Source organism: Anabrus simplex, chromosome X (assembly GCF_040414725.1).
Source record: "Anabrus simplex isolate iqAnaSimp1 chromosome X, ASM4041472v1, whole genome shotgun sequence".
Classification (NCBI taxonomy): Eukaryota; Metazoa; Arthropoda; class Insecta; order Orthoptera; family Tettigoniidae; genus Anabrus; species Anabrus simplex.
In genome coordinates, this window is record NC_090279.1 from 159,451,688 (window position 1) to 159,471,408 (window position 19,721).

General features: G+C 40.0%; 1 protein-coding gene across 2 annotated transcripts in view; it reads left to right on the forward strand.

The window, feature by feature from the left end:
* Positions 1–449: 449 nt before the first annotated feature.
* Positions 450–19,721, forward strand: part of LOC136886738 (uncharacterized) — a 144,067-nt gene continuing 124,795 nt past the window's right edge. For both annotated transcript variants that reach the window (XM_068230470.1, XM_068230471.1), the window contains exons 1-2: positions 450–834; positions 10,226–10,311. In XM_068230470.1, the coding sequence (XP_068086571.1) occupies positions 10,240–10,311 (72 nt within the window). In that variant the 5' untranslated portion in view covers positions 450–834; positions 10,226–10,239. The remainder of the gene's footprint in view (positions 835–10,225; positions 10,312–19,721) is intronic.

Consider the following 19,721-nt stretch of genomic DNA (forward strand, 5'->3'; position numbering starts at 1 on the left):
AACCTACAACCTGTTTTCCAGTCTTTGACCGGGTCAGGGATGTGATGAATGAACCAGGCTATTATTACAATGGGGTCGCCTCTCCCAAGGCGATATCAATGACTGATAAATGCTATGAAATGAGGATGGAGAGTGTTGCTGGAATGAAAGATGACAGGGAAAACCGGAGTACCCGGAGAAACGCCTGTCCCGCCTCTTCTTTGTCCAGCACAAATCTCACATGGAGTGACCTGGTTTTGAGCAACGGTATCTAGCGGTGAGAGGCCAACGCGCTGCCGCCTAGCCCAACACAACATTTCATGAAGAAGAAGAACACCCAGCCCTCTCCAATGAATCGTTCAAAAGAGTCAGTTCGTTCATGAACGACCCATCACTAATCCACACTTGGCGGCCATGTTGTCTTGGCGGGGAGCCAGCTCACTTGACTGTCGCAATTACATTGTTTATATCTCAAAGTCTGTGATAGATCAGATCGATTCCAAACCGTTAGTGATAACTAGTCGATAGGTACTATTTTAGCGTTAAACAGAGGGATAGATTCGAAATGTTTTTCAAATCATTTATGGCTCTTATCGCATTTGATCTTTTATCAGATGTGTATTCTGTAAGACGTTCCGGATATTTGTAGAGTTAATCGTAGGTACTGAAATGAATTTACCACATGCAGTTGTTTTGTTCCTAGGATTAGCTTATCGTTAGTTGCTACTCTGCCTACCTTTCGGAAAACCATATATAGTTTTGTCTTGGTTTATGGCGAATTTATTATTATTTGCAGTATGGGCAGAATACTGCATTATAACACACTATGATTGAGGCATCCGGAAAGTAAACTCTGTAAGTACATCAAAACTACTGAATGTGTATGGTTTGTTGCTACACAATCATTTTATGGTACATTTATGTTCTATGTTGGGACATTTTGTGAATATTTCTGAATTAGTGGTAACAGTTGCATATTGTGGGTGCAATCCTAGTGTATTCACTCCAGCATATAACACACTACATCGTGAAGAAATATATATGAATCATACCTTAAAATCCTTGTAGAAGGAGATTGTTCATTTCCAATGCCAGGGACCCACCTAACCCGCCCAAAAACCTACATTTACTTTTATAACTCAATGAAACATTTCACGCCATTGACCATAACCGGCCAGCTACGAGCACAGCCATTCGCTGACATGACATCGTTCCCAGAATTTCTAACTCACGGCTTCCTTTACGAACCGGCGAAAAATAAAAACACGGCAAAAGGCTCTCTTAGTAATATAATTTAGTATCTGTAACCTATCTTTGCAAATCCAGGCTAAGCTCTGTTATGAGAACAGTGGCCCCCTTCGGAGGCCACACTCCCTTCGAAAGGCTCTTAACTATCGCCGCGGCGCATACTGCCCGCACGGCAGAAAAAAAATAATTTAGTGGTAACCTATCGTCACATTTCGACCGGCCTCGCGGTGTAGGGGTAGTGTGCCTGCCTTTTACTCGGAGGCCCCGGGTTCGATTCCCGGCCAAGTCAGGGATTTTTACCTGCACCTGAGGGCTCGTTCGAGGTCCACTCAGCCTACGTGATTAGAATTGAGGAGCTATCTGACAATAAGATAGCGGCCCCGGTCTAGAAAGCCAAGATAACGGCCGAGAGGATTCATCATGCTGACCACACGACACCTCGTAATCTGCAGACCTTCAGGCTGAGCAGCGGTCGCTTGGTAGGCCAAGGCCCTTCAAGGGCTGTAGTGCCATGGGGGGGGGGGGGGTTATCGTCACATTTCGTTGTACATTTCCGTAACAGTTCGTGACAATTCGCAGATCGCAAAGACGCTCGTATCGGCAATCCCATGAACCATCCGCCGCTGAGCCTCTGTGAACATTCCACGGTAACTAGACTAGTGCTAGTCTAGTTACCGTGGTACATTTGGTGTACAGCGAGCGTAGTGAGTGCGCTAGGGCTCTGCCTTATTGTGAAACATTATTCTGATTTGCGGAGTTCTGCACCTGTAATGCCTTATTTAGCGAGGTTTGCGTTCGTAGTGAGTGATATGTAGTGCTTGTTTATGACTAACAAAATGAACAATGCGTCGAGGAACAACTTAAGTTACAAGCAGTGGTGTCAGATGCAGGGATTTTTCCCTACGTGAGGCTCTTTTACTCGTGAATTTTCAACAATAAATGTTCAAAACTTAGATACTTTCCGTATTAAAACATTTTTTTAAATGGGTAGGGCTACATTTACTAACGTTCAGCATTAATGCAGTTTTTAAACAACTTACTGAAACTTATTTTCTGTATGTAGGAAATGGATTAGATAGTATGTGGAAAAATTGTCATGTCATATTCGCTGGGTGTGAAAATCCCGAGTTTGAGCAGCGGTGCTGACTCGGTACTTCACGGTTCCGCTGTTAGCTGCTAGTATCTTCCACTGCTAGTACTGTAGTTGGGTGTTTTACAGTTCATTTCGTTGAGTTGAAAGAGTGCACTTCTTTGTCTGTTCATTTAATTTAGGGTGTAAGTCCAGGATCCGCCGGCACGGGCGAGCACGGGCTCCGCTGCTGCTGTTCGTCCGTCTATATGACGTCATGTATGACGTGTTTAGAAAGTTGATGTTTCCAATCGTGGCGGATAATTCGAAGGGACGTGTAGCGACAGCTAAATGTATAATTTAATGGTCTGATGTATTTGGCTGTTTGAGACGACGTAACACGATCTACAGGCAATAAATTGGTTTAAGACTTTTCTAGCGGGTTCGTAAAAGAGACATTAACGATCCGATATGATGCGACTGACGTGACTTGGCCAAAACTTGACGAGTATGAGGTACTTCCGGCAAGTACGAAAAGCATTGGTCTGGTTTGGTTAGGTCCGGCTAGTGGTAAAACCATTTGTCTGGGGACAAGTAAAGCGGGTCTGGGGGCGTAAGCCACCAGGTTAGGACTGCGAAACAGCCAACAGACCTCTATCATCCCTTACAAAAACAGTTGTAATTCACTGAAAACCACTGATAGTGACAGGTTAGATTGTGATCCACTGAAAACTACTGATAGTGACAGGTTGGGTTGTGATCGGCCAAAAACTACTGATAGTGACAGGTTAGGTTCGGTTAGTTATGACAGTATTGCTAATTGACTAACTGTTGTTGGAAATACATTTTTTGTGAGCACGTCGCGAATGGGAAAACAACACTATACATACGGAGTATACTGCAATCACTAAGGCATGATATGAATTTATGGGTACTCGCCATAAGGGCAGGATCTGTTGGCACAGGAGTGGGCAGAAGTTGGAATTTTTGTGTTTGGATAGTTGTACTCCCTCTTAAAACAATAATTGCTAATATGGGTGCAGCACCGAACAGGAGATTGCATTGCTTTGGCTAGTTGTACTTCCTCTTAAAACAATAATCGGTACGATGGGCCAAGACTGGGCAGAATATTGAATTGTTTCTTTCTAGTTGTACTTCCTCTTAAAACAATAATGACCAACATCACAGAGCTGGACACATGACGGGATTGTGTTTGTCTAGTTGTAGTTTTATTAATATTTAGAAATTTCATGATCCGTATTGAAGTGGGATTACAATATTTAGAAATTAAGAGGGTTCCTCCTATTCAATACAAAGATATTTATTAATGTGAAAGAATCACATATCGTTCAAATGTGGTACTAGTTTCGGCACCAGATATGTGCCATCATCAGCCACAAAGTCAAATCGGGCAAACACAATAAAACCCTAAAACAACTTTATACACACTATAACATCTGCATGGATTAATATGAAATATGACTTTAAAATAACTTTAAAAACACATTATAACATTTGCACAGATGAATATAAAATAAAATATGGTAGATGAAGTTGCATTCCATTTTAAAATCCGTTAAAATGATGACTCCGTTGTTGTATACCCATGGTGGTTTGTCCAGCTTATATATAACTTTAGTTTTCTAAAACTGTTAAATTATGCTGTGAGGTTTATTGTCATATGAAGTTGACACTGTGTGTGTTCTATAGTTTGGTTCCGGAAAATAAACGTAAACATGAACTTGGTAAGATCCAAAGAATTAATTCTCACTTCAATATGGGTTGAGGAACCTGGGGAAGAAATTAGAAGTCGAATTAGGCAAAAGATCGGAAGGAAAGATCAAAAAGAAAAGTCTAGAAAAAAACAGAGAATACTAGAAACGAACTCACCTTGAGCAGCCTGAGTGATCAGCAGACAGAGCTGGACTGATGGATGCAATTATAAGGTTAAGGGGCGAGGCGTAAGGGAGGAGAGGGGAGGGGTAGAGGCGGAGCAACTGTCACAGAGCTAAGGTGGAGCGGAAGGATGTGGTAGTGGGGGTAAATGATGTGGATATGTACTGCGTATGGTTTGAAAGATCGAATTGTTTTTAGGTGGTCTAATATTTCTTAGCCATTTAATTAAGAGATCATAAAGAATATTAGTTTTCACGGGAATTTCATTTAAATTATAGTTAGGGTTGAAATATTGATCGCAATGAATGAAACAATTTTCGACGATGTTCATAATTGGCCCTTTGTTTTCTATTTGAAGTATTTCAAAATCATGTTCTATATCAGTAAACTTATGATTAGAGTCGTGAATGTGTTGGCCTATACGCAGTACATATCCACATCATTTACCCCCACTACCACATCCTTCCGCTCCACCTTAGCTCTGTGACAGTTGCTCCGCCTCTACCCCTCCCCTCTCCTCCCTTACGCCTCGCCCCTTAACCTTATAATTGCATCCATCAGTCCAGCTCTGTCTGCTGATCACTCAGGCTGCTCAAAGTGAGTTCGTTTCTAGTATTCTCTGGTTTTTTCTAGACTTTTCTTTTTGATCTTTCCTTCCGATCTTTTGCCTAATTCGACTTCTAATTTCTTCCCCAGGTTCCTCAACCCATATTGAAGTGAGAATTAATTCTTTGGATCTTACCAAGTTCATGTTTACGTTTATTTTCCGGAACCAAACTATAGAACACACACAGTGTCAACTTCATATGACAATAAACCTCACAGCATAATTTAACAGTTTTAGAAAACTAAAGTTATATATAAGCTGGACAAACCACCATGGGTATACAACAACGGAGTCATCATTTTAACGGATTTTAAAATGGAATGCAACTTCATCTACCATATTTTATTTTATATTCATCTGTGCAAATGTTATAGTGTGTTTTTAAAGTTGTTTTAAAGTCATATTTCATATTAATCCATGCAGATGTTATAGTGTGTATAAAGTTGTTTTAGGGTTTTATTGTGTTTGCCCGATTTGACTTTGTGGCTGATGATGGCACATATCTGGTGCCGAAACTAGTACCACATTTGAATGATATGTGATTCTTTCACATTAATAAATATCTTTGTATTGAATAGGAGGAACCCTCTTAATTTTTAAATATTGTAGTTGTAGTTTCTCTTAAAACAATAATTACCACCATCATAGCGCTGGACACATGGCTGAATTGTTTTCATGTAGTTTTACTTCCTCTTAAAACAATTATCACCACCACTGGCAACCTGCTTGAGAGGACATTGAAATGTTTTCGTCTAGTTATACTTTCTCTTAAACAATAATCAACACCATGATGACAGTATCACATCTGTCACGAAGCAAGCAGTGTTTTTCGTGTTGCACAAACCTTCACTGAGAGATCAGGGTCATGGAAGATATATTGAATGGAGTGATGAATATTGGCTGCCTTGTTCAGCCTCACCACTCAATGTCCCCGACTATTTCTAAAAATTTGTTGTATTTGTCCACTCGAACTATTTTGCAATTTTTGTTAAACATTTAAGTGGCGAGGTAGCCGGTGTACAGGTTTTTTCTTCTGTTGTACTTTGAAATGTATGCCTTTATATGGTGCCATGTAGATTCTATAGTGTTCGTGTAAGCTCTCGTTACTTTGACTACAAATTATATTGAGTGGTTGACTGTAAGGTGCTCACATCCATGTTTCTTCAGGCTGCTGTACGATTTTATTATTGTGGTGCCGGGTTTGATCCACTGTTGTAATGTGGAGATGAGGGATTGGGCCGTTCTGTCTTTGACTCTGACCCCCTCTCGACTCCACCAAAAACCTGCTGGCCCTCTACGAAGTGCCCCCTGTAATATTTTCTTTGGGCAAATTTACTTTCGTCTACCTCCACAAATGTATTGGGGCCGTCGATGGATTCAGATGGCTTTTCAGCGTTGTTTATTAGGGTTTCCTGGTAGAAATTAGTCCCGTCTGTGGTCGTGGTTCTGGAAAAGCTGTATTCAGAGATTATGCTGGCGAAGTGGGTATTGTGCGCTGTTTCATAGGTGATCTGGAGGATTTCAGGTATTCTTAAATTATTTTTGTAAAACCAATAGTTGTTGTATTGTCTCCGTTGTGTTGCACCGTAATTGCCTTGGTCCTTTAATACAGGCCCGTCATACATCATCGTCGGTTTGTTTTCTTGTCCTCCAAGGTCATGGTGGACTGTCACTTGAGGCACTTCATGCTATCCTTAATGAGTTTGGCTTCATGTAGGAATGCCATGACCATATCTTTGTTGGAGACGAGTTATTGAATAAATCTCCTGTTTGCTATTCCAGGCTTTCCGAGAACTAGTTTCAAATAAGAGGAATGCGGGATGATACTTATTGACTACTACCGCTAGTATTACATGTGATAAAATTCATTTTTGGGTCCGTATAGAAAATATTTGTATTAAATAACACTTGTATGTTTTATTATTAATCCACCTATTCACCACATTGTATTGTATTCTGCCATCTACGAGTGTATTTGTGTACATGCTCGTCAAGTAAAGCCGCGAAATTCGAAGGGAACATATATGTTTCCGCCTGGAGAAAACGAAATGTAGAGCATATATATGTTTCCATCTGTGAAGAGTTAATCTTAACCATGTTAACATGTTAGGGTGAGGTTATTTCAGATTAGGATAAGGTGTTATTTTAGAGTTTACAACCAGTATTTTATGCCCATAAACAAAATAACCACTACTAAATTCAAAATAGGGGAAGATATAACATAGTAGGGAAAACATAGGGACATTCTATAACTTATTCTTGTTCTCATACATGATCTAGAAACCTTTATAAAGTACCGGTACATGCTTGAGTAATAAAATCCTTGTAAAGTGAAATGTAGAAGAGACGGCAGGATAATGTGAGGAGTGAAAATGTTGGGTGAGAACGGGGAGTTGAGAAATATCTGGCGAAGAGTTAGAGATTAGCACGACTTCAGTGGATTGGGCATATTAGAAAAATGTATTTAGCATAAGAAAATCTCATGCATACATCGACAGGACCCTATCAGAAAGGAGACCAGTGGGTACACTGTTGAATGATTTGAAGCACAGAGGTGGAGAATCACAGTGGAAACTGAGACATACCTTAGTAAATAACTCTGTAGAGGTCCTGTTTGACACCATCCTACCTGGCAAGCTGGAAGGGTTACATGAAGATGAAGTAGAATCCCTTATGTTGTCTTTAACACAGTGGCATACTAATTATATAACATTTCACATGCCCAGAATAAGTACTTAATTTATGTGTCACAGCTATTTGTAGGTTCTCATACAAAGTTTAATTTCTGAAATGAAAGGTGGTGGTAGTGATCATTGTTTTAAGAGGAAGTACAACTAGGCAACCATCCTCTATATAACACTAATCAGAGAGAAAAAATGGAAGGGATCCGACACTTCGAAAGATGAAGATATCGGCCAAAGGAAGACAAGGGCCACGAAGGGCGTGAAAATGAAAGACTCCCTAGCCCTCGCAAACCTAATAGCGTCGGGGTCGGAAAAGAACAAGAGTTGACCAAGGGAGGTCGGATAGGATAGATGAACGTGAGGAGCCTGGCACAAGTAAGTGGAAGCAATGCCAGGACTCAGCTAAGGGCCCCATGGTTGCCAACCCACGCTCCGAAGTTCAGAGCCCCTGGGGCCCCTTTTAGTCGCCTCTTACGACAGGCAGGGGGTACCGTGGGTGTTATTCTACTGCCCTCACCCACAGGGGGAACTCTGAAATGAAAGAATTATAAATGTTAGCTGTGGACTTTTTGAAATTTCAGTAGATTTTCATGGTGTAGAAAAATACTGATCACAGATGTGCAAAGTGATGAGATATTTTTCACATTCAAATCAGTTAAATAAGCAAAAATCTTGTGGCTTGCCACTTCACCCACCCTGCATTTCCACTGTTCACTTTTCAGTTTATTTCCTTGAACCTGGCCATGCAACATCAGATCCTTCACTTCCAGAATTTTCTGATCCACTGTTACTTTTCTTGGAGCCACTGTCATCACTGTCACTAAACAGATCTTCACACTGATATCCCTAACTTTGCTTTCACACTTGCTTCTGTTCAGAATTCCAGAAATATCACCACTTTCTAACAACTGTCTTCCATGTGACATTACTATTGCTACTACTGGCCTTGGGTTGGATGGTGAAAGGCCTGATGGGGTCTCACACTGTGTTAAAATAGGACATGAATTAGCAAGATAACCAAACACATTTTTCTTTTGTGAGAAAAACCACCTGAGCGGTGTACAATACTGTATATCATGCCATTTCTTGGCAGAACACTCAAAATACACTGACTGACAGAGCAAATGCAACACCAAGAAGGAGTGGTTCGAAAGGGATGAAAGTTGGGGAAAAAACAGAGACGGCATGGATGAATAATTGATGTTTATTTCAAACCGATATGCAGGTTACACAATGCGCACAGCATCGACTCAGTAGGATGTAGGACCACCGCGAGCGGCGATGCACGCAGAAACACGTCAAGGTACAGAGTCAATAAGAGTGCAGACGGTGTCCTGAGGGATGGTTCTCCATTCTCTGTCAACCATTTGCCACAGTTGGTCGTCCGTACGAGGCTGGGGCAGAGTTTGCAAACGGCGTCCAATGAGATCCCACACGTGTTTGATTGGTGAGAGATCCGGAGAGTACGCTGGCCACGGAAGCATCTGTACACCTCGTAGAGCCTGTTGGGAGATGCGAGCAGTGTGTGGGCGGGCATTATCCTGCTGAAACAGAGCATTGGTCAGCCCCTGAAGGTACGGGAGTGCCACCGGCCGCAGCACATGCTGCACGTAGCGGTGGGCATTTAACGTGCCTTGAATACGCACTAGAGGTGACGTGGAATCATACGCAATAGCGCCCCAAACCATGATGCCGCGTTGTCTAGCGGTAGGGCGCTCCACAGTTACTGCCGGATTTGACCTTTCTCCACGCCGACGCCACACTCGTCTGCGGTGACTATCACTGACAGAACAGAAGCGTGACTCATTGGAGAACACGACGTTCCGCCATTCCCTCATCCAAGTCGCTCTAGCCCGGCACCATGCCAGGCGTGCACGTCTATGCTGTGGAGTCAATGGTAGTCTTCTGAGCGGACGCCGGGAGTGCAGGCCTCCTTCAACCAATCGACAGGAAATTGTTCTGGTCGATATTGGAACAGCCAGGGTGTCTTGCACATGCTGAAGAATGGCGGTTGACGTGGCGTGCGGGGCTGCCACCGCTTGGCGGCGGATGCACCGATCCTCGCGTGCTGACGTCACTTGGGCTGCGCCTGGACCCCTCGCACGTGCCACATGTCCCTGCGCCAACCATCTTCGCCACAGGCGCTGCACCATGGACACATCCCTATGGGTATCGGCTGCGATTTGACGAAGCGACCAACCTGCCCTTCTCAGCCCGATCACCATACCCCTCGTAAAGTCGTCTGTCTGCTGGAAATGCCTCCGTTGATGGCGGCCTGGCATTCTTAGCTATACACGTGTCCTGTGGCACACGACAACACATTCTACAATGACTGTCGGCTGAGAAATCACGGTACGAAGTGGGCCATTCGCCAACGCCGTGTCCCATTTATCGTTCGCTACGTGCGCAGCACAGCGGCGCATTTCACATCATGAGCATACCTCAGTGACGTCAGTCTACCCTGCAATTGGCATAAAGTTCTGACCACTCCTTCTTGGTGTTGCATTTGCTCTGTCAGTCAGTGTACATGCTCAGATCTAATGAAGCTGATATGGCTCTCTTGCACAGGGTAGAGCCATGCATGTTCATTGTGCCCCACATTCTATGGCATGGCTAGGAACCGTGGGCATTGTCAACGAGTTCATATGTTACATTAAGCAATAATTTTTTACTTATATCTATAGTGATAGGCGTACTTTGATTTGGGAGTTCTCACACTTAATTTTTATTGTCTTGTTCCAGATTTCGTAACAGCCATGGAGCAGCTACATGGACCAATTAAAATTGAATCAGTTTTCTCGATAGAAAATGAAGAATGGCCTCTACAGGTGAAGAATTTGTTTTATTCTTAAAAATAATATTTTTCACTGGGGAATGAAAAGTATTTTCCTATATCTATAAATTTAATGCCTGTTGAAGCTTTTCAGTCATGAAATTAGAATCTTTTCACACCTGCATGACACCAGGCTCATCAGCTGGATGCCACACTCGCCAATATGCTGGCTGCTAGTGTGTCACTGAGACACCACTTAAAGCTTCCTTTGAATCACATGCATGTCCATTTCTATAAATGTCTGGCTTAAGCTTTTTTTTTCCACAGAAATTATATTCCCAGATGGGAACCCTAATTTAATTTAACTGCTTGTGTATATTATACAGTGGGGTTCAAAAGATGTACCAACTGTTTGAATCCATATCTCGGTAGAAATTTGACTTGCAGGTGCAATTTTTATCACTGACATAAACTAATGTTATATGTTTGAAATGACCACCAGCAGCTTATAAACAACGCTGATGGCACAAAACTGCAGACTGAATTACAGCTGTCCATTTATCTGGCATTACGGCAGCACATGTCATATGATGTGAATGGTTTGAACACATCGCGAGGATAAGGAATTTGCAGGGAAATTTGTGTGGTCTGACAAGGTGCAATTCAGACTTAATGGTGCTGTCCACCACAATTGTGTCTACTGGTCTCATGTAAATCCTCACATTCATGTGGAGAAATCAGCCCACCCCAATGTTTGACACCAAATAGAGAGATATAGCAATCCCCCCTACATAATGTCATCTTCTGCTGAACTTAGGAGTTGTGTATCATAAAAAATAATATATACATAACTTTGCAAATTCAAACTTAACATTGAAAGTTAATGATAATCAGCGATAGGAAGAGTACAAAAAATGTAACTGGGCTGAATTACATTGCAGGTTATATTCTGTATTGATGGCTTAACTTTTACTATAATACCATATTTTCTCGGGTAATTAACGCACTTTTTTGACAAAATATACAGGCAAAACTTCAGGTGCATAAATTATTCAAGGAATTCAAATATTTAAATATTATTTACAATTCATTTACATTTAAAAGATACATCAAATATAATATAAACACAATTGGTTCAACTCATTTGCGGTTATTGTCATTTAGTGTAAAATTCCGGCATGAGATTTTTCTGAAAGGCCAAATAGGGTACATCAGGTAAGTTAGACACTTGGGTTTGAAGTACTGACACTGAAAAATATTCTTCCCGTTACGAGCTGACAATACGATCTGAAGTGAAATAAACATGAACTAGTAAATGTACAGTTCATGTAATGTCGTAACAATGACATACCAGCAAAAAAGCAAGACTGTCCAACATAAGAAGGGTTGGGCATCGAAGGAGGGACCCTGCTAGATTTCCCCAAACCATTCGTATCCAACCTTATACAAGTGACGTGTCCATCCACCCTTTTTCTTCAATACGAACGTGGATCACTCATGGAAATTTTGCTTTAGGCATTGTTTCTAGTTTTAGAACAACGTAAGGTGCAAGCTTTCTGCCATCAGCTGTTACAGCAGGCATTGTAGTACATTGTGTTTTTTCACTTCTGGTAGCGCTATGATAACACTCGATGTTCCCTTCTTATCGATTGTTCAACTTTGTAGCATATGGAAACTGATCGGTGCCTGACCTGCGGTTCCTATTTAGAAGATCAAATATTCTTTCACTTTACGCTTTAATCACAATTAGAAATAGGAAAGGACTTCCACCTTATCAATACTTATTTATTGCACTTATTATGCTACAGTGCTGGTTTCGACCCCCTACATAGTGTCATCTTCCGCTGAACAATACATTCACATATAGATCATGAAGCTATGATTGAGATTACATTGCCTGGGGAATGATATATGATAACAAATATTTGGTCACTTCCAAATGGGGCATGTCAAAACGGGAACTGGCCTGTATATCACTATGTGTGACAATGTATTTATATGTCTATAATAATATGCTTTAGGTCTTAAAATTAGTTTATAAAACACTATCTCCACTTAAAACTAATTTATAAGTATATAGGATAAAAACAATATATGTAGGAACACCATGCATATGAACGTTCGTTTCTTGCGTGTTATTCAGTTCATCGGTTGACTTCTGTGTTCAAGTCTTTTCATAGTTATACACTTGGTTAATGTTTTTGGAGCTTGAATGATATGATTTGCTTGTAAAATTAACACATTATATGTATAAAAGATTTTGTCTTCATCTATATACATAGATAAAACACTTTCAAGTTTAAAAAAAGAGTGCCAGGCGTATGGATACAATTAGGATAAAATATGTATATTCAGCTCTTCTGTGTGTTGAATCTTGTTGTTTTATGTTAAAATTGAATCATATTGTCCTGTGACATTCGTAAAATTTGAGTGGCATTGGATTCAAAGTGGTGGCTCCTTTCCCATCTGTAGCTGTGCAGTGATGTTATTATCTGTGGAAGATAAGATTGAGCTGTGAGTGATATTTTATGCTGGAGGAATGTCTGATGATTGTGTATGCTAATTTGAATATGTACTTACTGTTATTGGTGTGGGTGAGTTCTGTTTGATATGTGAGCTCGTTGTGTACTTCTTCGTGTTCGTTTTGGGCTCCTACTAGCTGCTGTGAGGGGAAGGGAAGGAGGGGTAGGGAGAGTTCCTGTTGTGGGGTAAGGGTGGAGCTAGGTGTGTCATTTCATGTTTCCCTGTCACGTGTCATGTTTTGTTTGTTGATTATCTTAAGGTAACCATTTTTTAGAGCGGGGATGACTGTATGGAAGATGATGTTAGTTTTTTCTGTAATATCATTTATGTTGAAATTTGGATTGGTATACTGATCTAGAGAAATGTAAAATTCTTCTGTTATGTTGAGGAGGGTTTCTTTGGGGTTTATGTTTGGGATTTGCATGTTGTTCTCGATGTTCGTGAATGTGTGTTTATAGTCTTCAATATGTTGGCCTATTGAGGAAAAATGATTGTGTTTTTTACAGTGTTTATGTGTTCATTATATCGGGTTAGAAAGTTCCTGCCGGTGCATCCGATGTAGCATGTCTCACAGTTATTGCATTTAATATGGTATACCCCTGAGTGGTTGTATTTATTGTTGCTGTTGATTGTCCTGATGTGTATGATATTGGTACTGTTGTGTGTAGTTTTAAATGCTATTCTTAAGTTATGTTTTTTTAAAATGTTAGTTGGGGTATACATGTATATTATTGAAGGTGAATAGTGCATAATCTGTCTTGGGTTTGTCTATTTTTGTTAATTTGATTTTGGGTTGGGATTTCATTTTGTGAATGATTTTGTTATCCATTTCTTTCTTGTATCCATTGTCTTTAGCTATGTCATGAAATAGTTGTAATTCTTTATTTAAATCTTTTGTTAACAGTGTATTAAATGCTCTGTGTATCATGCTGTAGTAAGCTGTTCTTTTTTGTGTGCTGGGGTGAACGGAATCTATTTTAATTGTGTTTGAGGTGTGCATCGATTTTCTAAATATTTTGTAAGAAATGTGGTCTTCATGTATGGTTATTGTTATGTCCAAATAGTTCAGAGTGGGATTGTTTTCAGTTTCTATGGTCAATTTTATGTGGGGGTCTATTGTGTCGAGTTTGTCTAATATCATAGAGTACTATTCCAATCACAAAGCTATGAAAATGGTTGAAATCGTTTGTTATTTTTTGGCATAATGTTGTTCTTCGTCGAAGGGAAAGTCCATAAAATTAATCAAGCTCGGCTAACCTTCAAATCCGAGATACTGATTCCATGTGCAGTGGCTATTTCTCATTATTCAAATAAGAACATTTTGTGAGAAACAGCTTATCCAATGTTGCATAACGAAATCATATATCTAAGCAGATCCTCCTCTACTTGTGGAAACTTGCCATTTTTTGGTCTGCAAAATGCTTTACAAGACTTGTTGATCACGTGAAGTGCACTTCTTTGTTACCACGGTAGCGCACGTTGCACTCGGACACTGAATACTTGCGGCTCGCTGCCCTGTTCCCGTATGTTTCGACGTAACTGATCACCGCAAGTTTGTATGATGCAGTATTGCTCAAATACTTGCTCACTGTGAACTATCAAACAATTTTGAGATGACAGAATGTCCCGTACCCAAAACGATTGTAAAATACGTTTGTATCAGACTGGAATAGAGCATCACTAGTCACTTCTAGGCTGATTCTCTCACTGAACTAGTGTAGTGGGATCTCCTGCCGGCTAATAACAGCACGTTGCCCTGTATTTGGAATGCCCGCTTTCGCAATAGGAAGGCTGCTACTTGAGTAGTTGACATCTTTGTTTCAAAACGCATCCGGAGCTGTGTGATGGATGTTCGAAGAAGTGGATGTGTCAAATACGTGAACATTTCTTTTTCTCCACTTTGGACCCCAAAATATTGGGATGCTTAAATCATGCATGGGTGTTAATTATGCAAGATCATACGGTATAAATATTTATTTATCCTATTCCATACATTTTTAGTCTGCTGATATGAATTTTCATTCTTTTTATTACGTTTATATTATTGTAAAAGAGTTGAATTTCAGTAACCTGAGAAATATTTTACTCAGTTACAATTACAAATTACTTTTTTAACAAGTAATCAGTAAAATTATAGTTACCATCGCAATTATTTTACAGAACGCCAGTCGTAGGAAATCAATGATTTTGTTTCACAGGGGGCTGAAATGATACTGAAGTTTGCAGGGAAAAGTATAAATACTTCTTTCTGAGTGGGTATTTATTTAACGTAGAGACATTAAGTGGCTATCATCACTAAGTGAGACTAAACGTGATTCCTTGAAAATTTCAGAGAGATTGCTCCCAAACAAAGTTTGCATTTTACACTCACGTTTTCATTACTTTGAGGGTCAACTATGTCTCCAACCATTGTCCCATTTCTCTACGGGACCGTACGGTCAGGGGCGCACAGCTGTGAGCTTGCATTCGGGAGATAGTGGGTTCGAACCCCACTGTCGGCAGCTCTGAAGATGTTTTTCCGTGGGTTCCCGTTTTTACACCAGGCAAATGCTGCTGTTCTCTCTCTATCTCTCTCTCTCTCTCTCTCTCTCTCTGGGGCTATACCTTAATTAAGGCCATCATAGGTTCCTTCCCATTCCTACACCTTCGTTGCCATAAGACCTATCTGTGTTGGTGTGACGTACAGCAACTAACAAAAAATCAGTTTCTCTACGGGATCAGGTATGAAGTATGGTGAATCTTCATAGCAAGTTTCTACGACCGGATTTTGATGGCCAACTAATCTATTTATTCAAATAGGGGATTGTAATTTCCTTAAACATTTAGCAGTCGCATGTTTCCATCAGTTCTATTATCGACTGTGTGAAAACTGAGGAAGTAATAGTTCACGATTATCTAAACCTCAACCAGTAACATAAGCTGCGAGTAAATAAATGAGTGTGCGACTTACCTCTGACGTTATAACCTTGCTGGGACACCAAAGTTGTAAAACTCTTGATGTCTTGTCAAAATAATATTTTAAAATAATAAAGGCCATCATTTTTAATGAGCTTAGCCCATTCCTGTTACAGCATCTGAAACTGTCAGTAATTTCATTGTTGAATTTAGAGATGATGAATTTTGCACAGGTGTTTCTGAGGTCTTTGATTATCAACCTATCTTCCACAAGGAGATGGGAGAAATGATGCCACAAACAGGAATAATCCAACCATAAGGTACGATATCTGGAGGGTACATTGGATGAGATTACATTTGCAAGGATTTTCTTTTGGATCTATCTTGCTCAGTGTGTATATCTTGGTGCAGTACTGAGTTCTTTTGATTAAATTACAGTAATATCACATGAAAACTTCCTAAACCCATTCCAGTTGCTTACAGTAGATTTCAGTGTCAAACTTGTCATTTTGGGACTAATCTGAGTTCAAATGCATCTTTAAAATTTCTCTAAATGTCTAGCATCAGTTTTTGGTCAAATGTCTTGAAGTTACTGGTTTTCAATGAAGCAACCACTGCTTTGGGTATTGGTGGTGTAGGGAATCTGTACCCTGGTGGACCCTTTAAAGCTTAAATCTTCAAGCTGCATACAAACACTATCCTTTAAACAACTGTAGGACTAAACCCTCTTTTAACCCATTGACATGTGATTATTTTGTTTGAATAGCCAGGCTGAGTGACTCAAACGGTTGAGGTGCTGGCTTTACGACCCCAACTTGGCAGGTTCGATCCTGGCTCAGTCTGGTGGTATTTGAAGGTGCTTAAATACGTCAGCCTCGTGTTGTAGAACTCCTCCGAGACTATATTCTGGCACCTCGGCGTCTCTGAAACACATAAAAGTAGTTAATGGGACGTAAAGCAAATAACATTATTTTATTTGAAAAAGTGTTGTTGAATATGATCTCTTCATATTACATTATGAATGTTACAAGTAAGAAAATTTATTTTTCTATTTCAGATTCATGTCATAAACTGAAGAATTAGTTGCTAGGATACACTTCTCTCCATTGGCAATTGTAAGGGAACACAGTTCATGTTCAAATTCCGATGACAGCCATGTCTTTAATTCTCATTTTCTTATGAATAGGATTCCCATCATTGCGAGAGGAGTAAGAGGAAATGTTGTTCCTCTTCATTGTGATGATAAGACATCTTGTATGCTATTATTTATAATGATTATGAGTATCATCATGTGTATCATTGCTGGGGAAAAGTTTAAAACAAATTTTGAAAAATAGTACTTTATGTATTAAACACATAATCACACGTGATCAGTAGTTTTTTCAGCTGTTCATGCTTGATTACCTGCAAAATGAAGAATTTCTCTCTGTTGGAAATGCTTTAAAGACTTTTTTATCCATACACTTGGGGTATGAGAGAGGGGTATATTGAACCAATATACTTCAACATCAAGGCATTTGTCCACTCTTCCCATAAATGCAGCCTGTGTATGACCAGGTTTTTTTTTTTTCAAAATGGCGCCCGGTAATGACGACGTAGTATTTTATTCTCCGAGTAAATTAACCGTAAAATGTGACGAAAAGTGCGGAAAATGTCGAAAATTAGTGAAAAATGGAATGTTGTGTGATTCATGTGATCGATGGTGGCATTATAAGTGCGGAAATTGCCCTAGAGACGTAAACACTAATGAAAATGTTGACTGGATTTGTGAGCAGTGTGTTCGGAATGTTGTTGTTGGGGACGGCGTTGACGAAGCACCGAAAACAGTCGATGAGGAATATAAAAGTGCATTAGAAATTATAAACATTCTAAAAAAGGACAATGAGACTCTTAAAGTTGAAAATCAAGAATTAAAAGAAAGACTGCGATCGCTAGAATTTGGGACTGACCATTCTTCGAGTGATATACCGGTACAAGTAACAAACTCGAGCACGTGGTGTCAAGTAGTTCGTGGATGGCCGGCTAAGAAGAAATCTACAACTGAATTTCCGGAAATAAACATTAGAAATAGGTTTTCTGCCCTAAATAATTTAATCCTGGAAGAAAGTGATCGCGCGCGTGAAACCAAATCATCGCGATCCGTTGCCGTGCCGAGTTTGAAATTTAGGCCTAGAATTCAGATTCAAGACCCAGTTAGGCCTAAATCAGCGAAGGTAGCTGTGTTTGGTGATAGCCAAGGAAGGGGAATTGCGGAAGTGATTAACGACGAGAATATAGCAGCAACCGGAGAAATATATCCAGGAGCTTCTATCAGCAGTGTTGTGGAAAACGTAGAAGCAGCAACTAGGAACTTCGGGAGCGGCGATGCAGTGCTTATCATCGGTGGGACGAACGACGTAGCTCGCGACGACGCCAAGAATGTAAGATCACAACTTAAACATACACTAGGGAAGCTGACCCACACTAACGTTTTTGTAGTGAACGTGCCCCACAGGCATGATTTGAGTAGAGATTCGTGTGTGAACATTGAAGTGGACAAGGTCAATACAGATATTGTTAAAATTTGTAAACATTTTCGGAATACTCAGGTTATTGAATGCAGCAGCTTTGGGAGATACTGTTATACAAAACATGGCCTCCATCTAAACAATTCAGGTAAACGAAAGATAGGAAATATTGTTCTAGATTTTATTAATCTTAAGATATGTACTGTAAAACAGGCAACTCCCTTGAGTTATAATACTGACCAGGAAAACTAGTAGAAAGAGCCAGCTATACTTTAAGCTGGCTCAGTCAACTAGAAAAAGAAACTCAGGATAGTAAGGAATTTCAAGTTACCCAATTGCAACAGTCAAGTTTTAGGGAGGAAGGGGGTCTGAGATTGCTCTTGGTAAACTGTCAAAGTGTAGTAAATAAACAATTAAAATTCGGTACATTGATGGAATCTTATGAGACTGATGTGGTGATAGGAGTGGAATCGTGGTTGAAAGAAGGGGTGGGTAATAGAGAAGTATTTCCAGAAGGGTACACAGTCTATCGTAGAGACCGAGGAGATAAAAAGGGAGAGGGGGTGTTTATTCTGGTGAAGGAAACTTACTGTTCACATGAATGGTTTACCGATGAAAGGGATGAAATATTAGGGATAAAATTAGTTTGTGATAATATGAAGGAGGTGGGAATTATAGGAACATACAGGCCTGGAAGAGAGGCAAGAGACATGGAAATCTTTGAAAAAATAATAGATTATACTTGTAAAAACAATAATAATGATATGGTAATAATTGGGGGAGATCTAAATTTGCCTGAAGTTGAATGGAAAGGAGCTGCAAGTGAAGCCCATGAACAGAAACTGGCAAATAAGTTAATTTGGGAGGGAGGATTTACACAAGTAGTACAAGAACCGACTCGTCTCAATAACTTACTAGATGTATTCTTGGTTAAACCATGGGAAATTGTTGATAAAACTGAGGTAATTGAAGGAATAGGAGACCATAAGGCTGTAATAATGGATGTAGGACTCATACCAAAAAGGCTTAATAAGAGGGTTACACAAGACAAGAAATTGTACAGAAAAACTAAAGTTGATGAATTTGGGACTTACCTTAACTCACAATTCAGTTGTTGGATAAGTGAAGGGAGTAACGTGGATACACTTTGGGCTAAATTTAAAGGAATTATTTGGGAAGGAGAGAAGAGATTTGTACCTGTTAAGAAGGGTAAAATGACCTCAGACCCTGTTTATTATACAAGGGAAATAAGAAAATTAAAAAGAAAATGTAGAATAGTAAACAGGAAAATCAAAGAGGGTAGGGAGAGTAGAGAAACTAGAAAACAGCTAATGAGGGAACTGAATAGAGTGAAAAAGGAAGCAAAAGAGAATTATATGAATGGCATACTTCAAGAGGGTAATGACCACAAAGGGAAATGGAAAAAGCTGTATTCATATATCAGGAATCAAAAAGGAAAAGGAATCCAAATTCCTACAATGGTGGGAGAAGGGGGTGAACACTATTTAACAGATACTGAGAAAGCAAACCTATTTAGTAG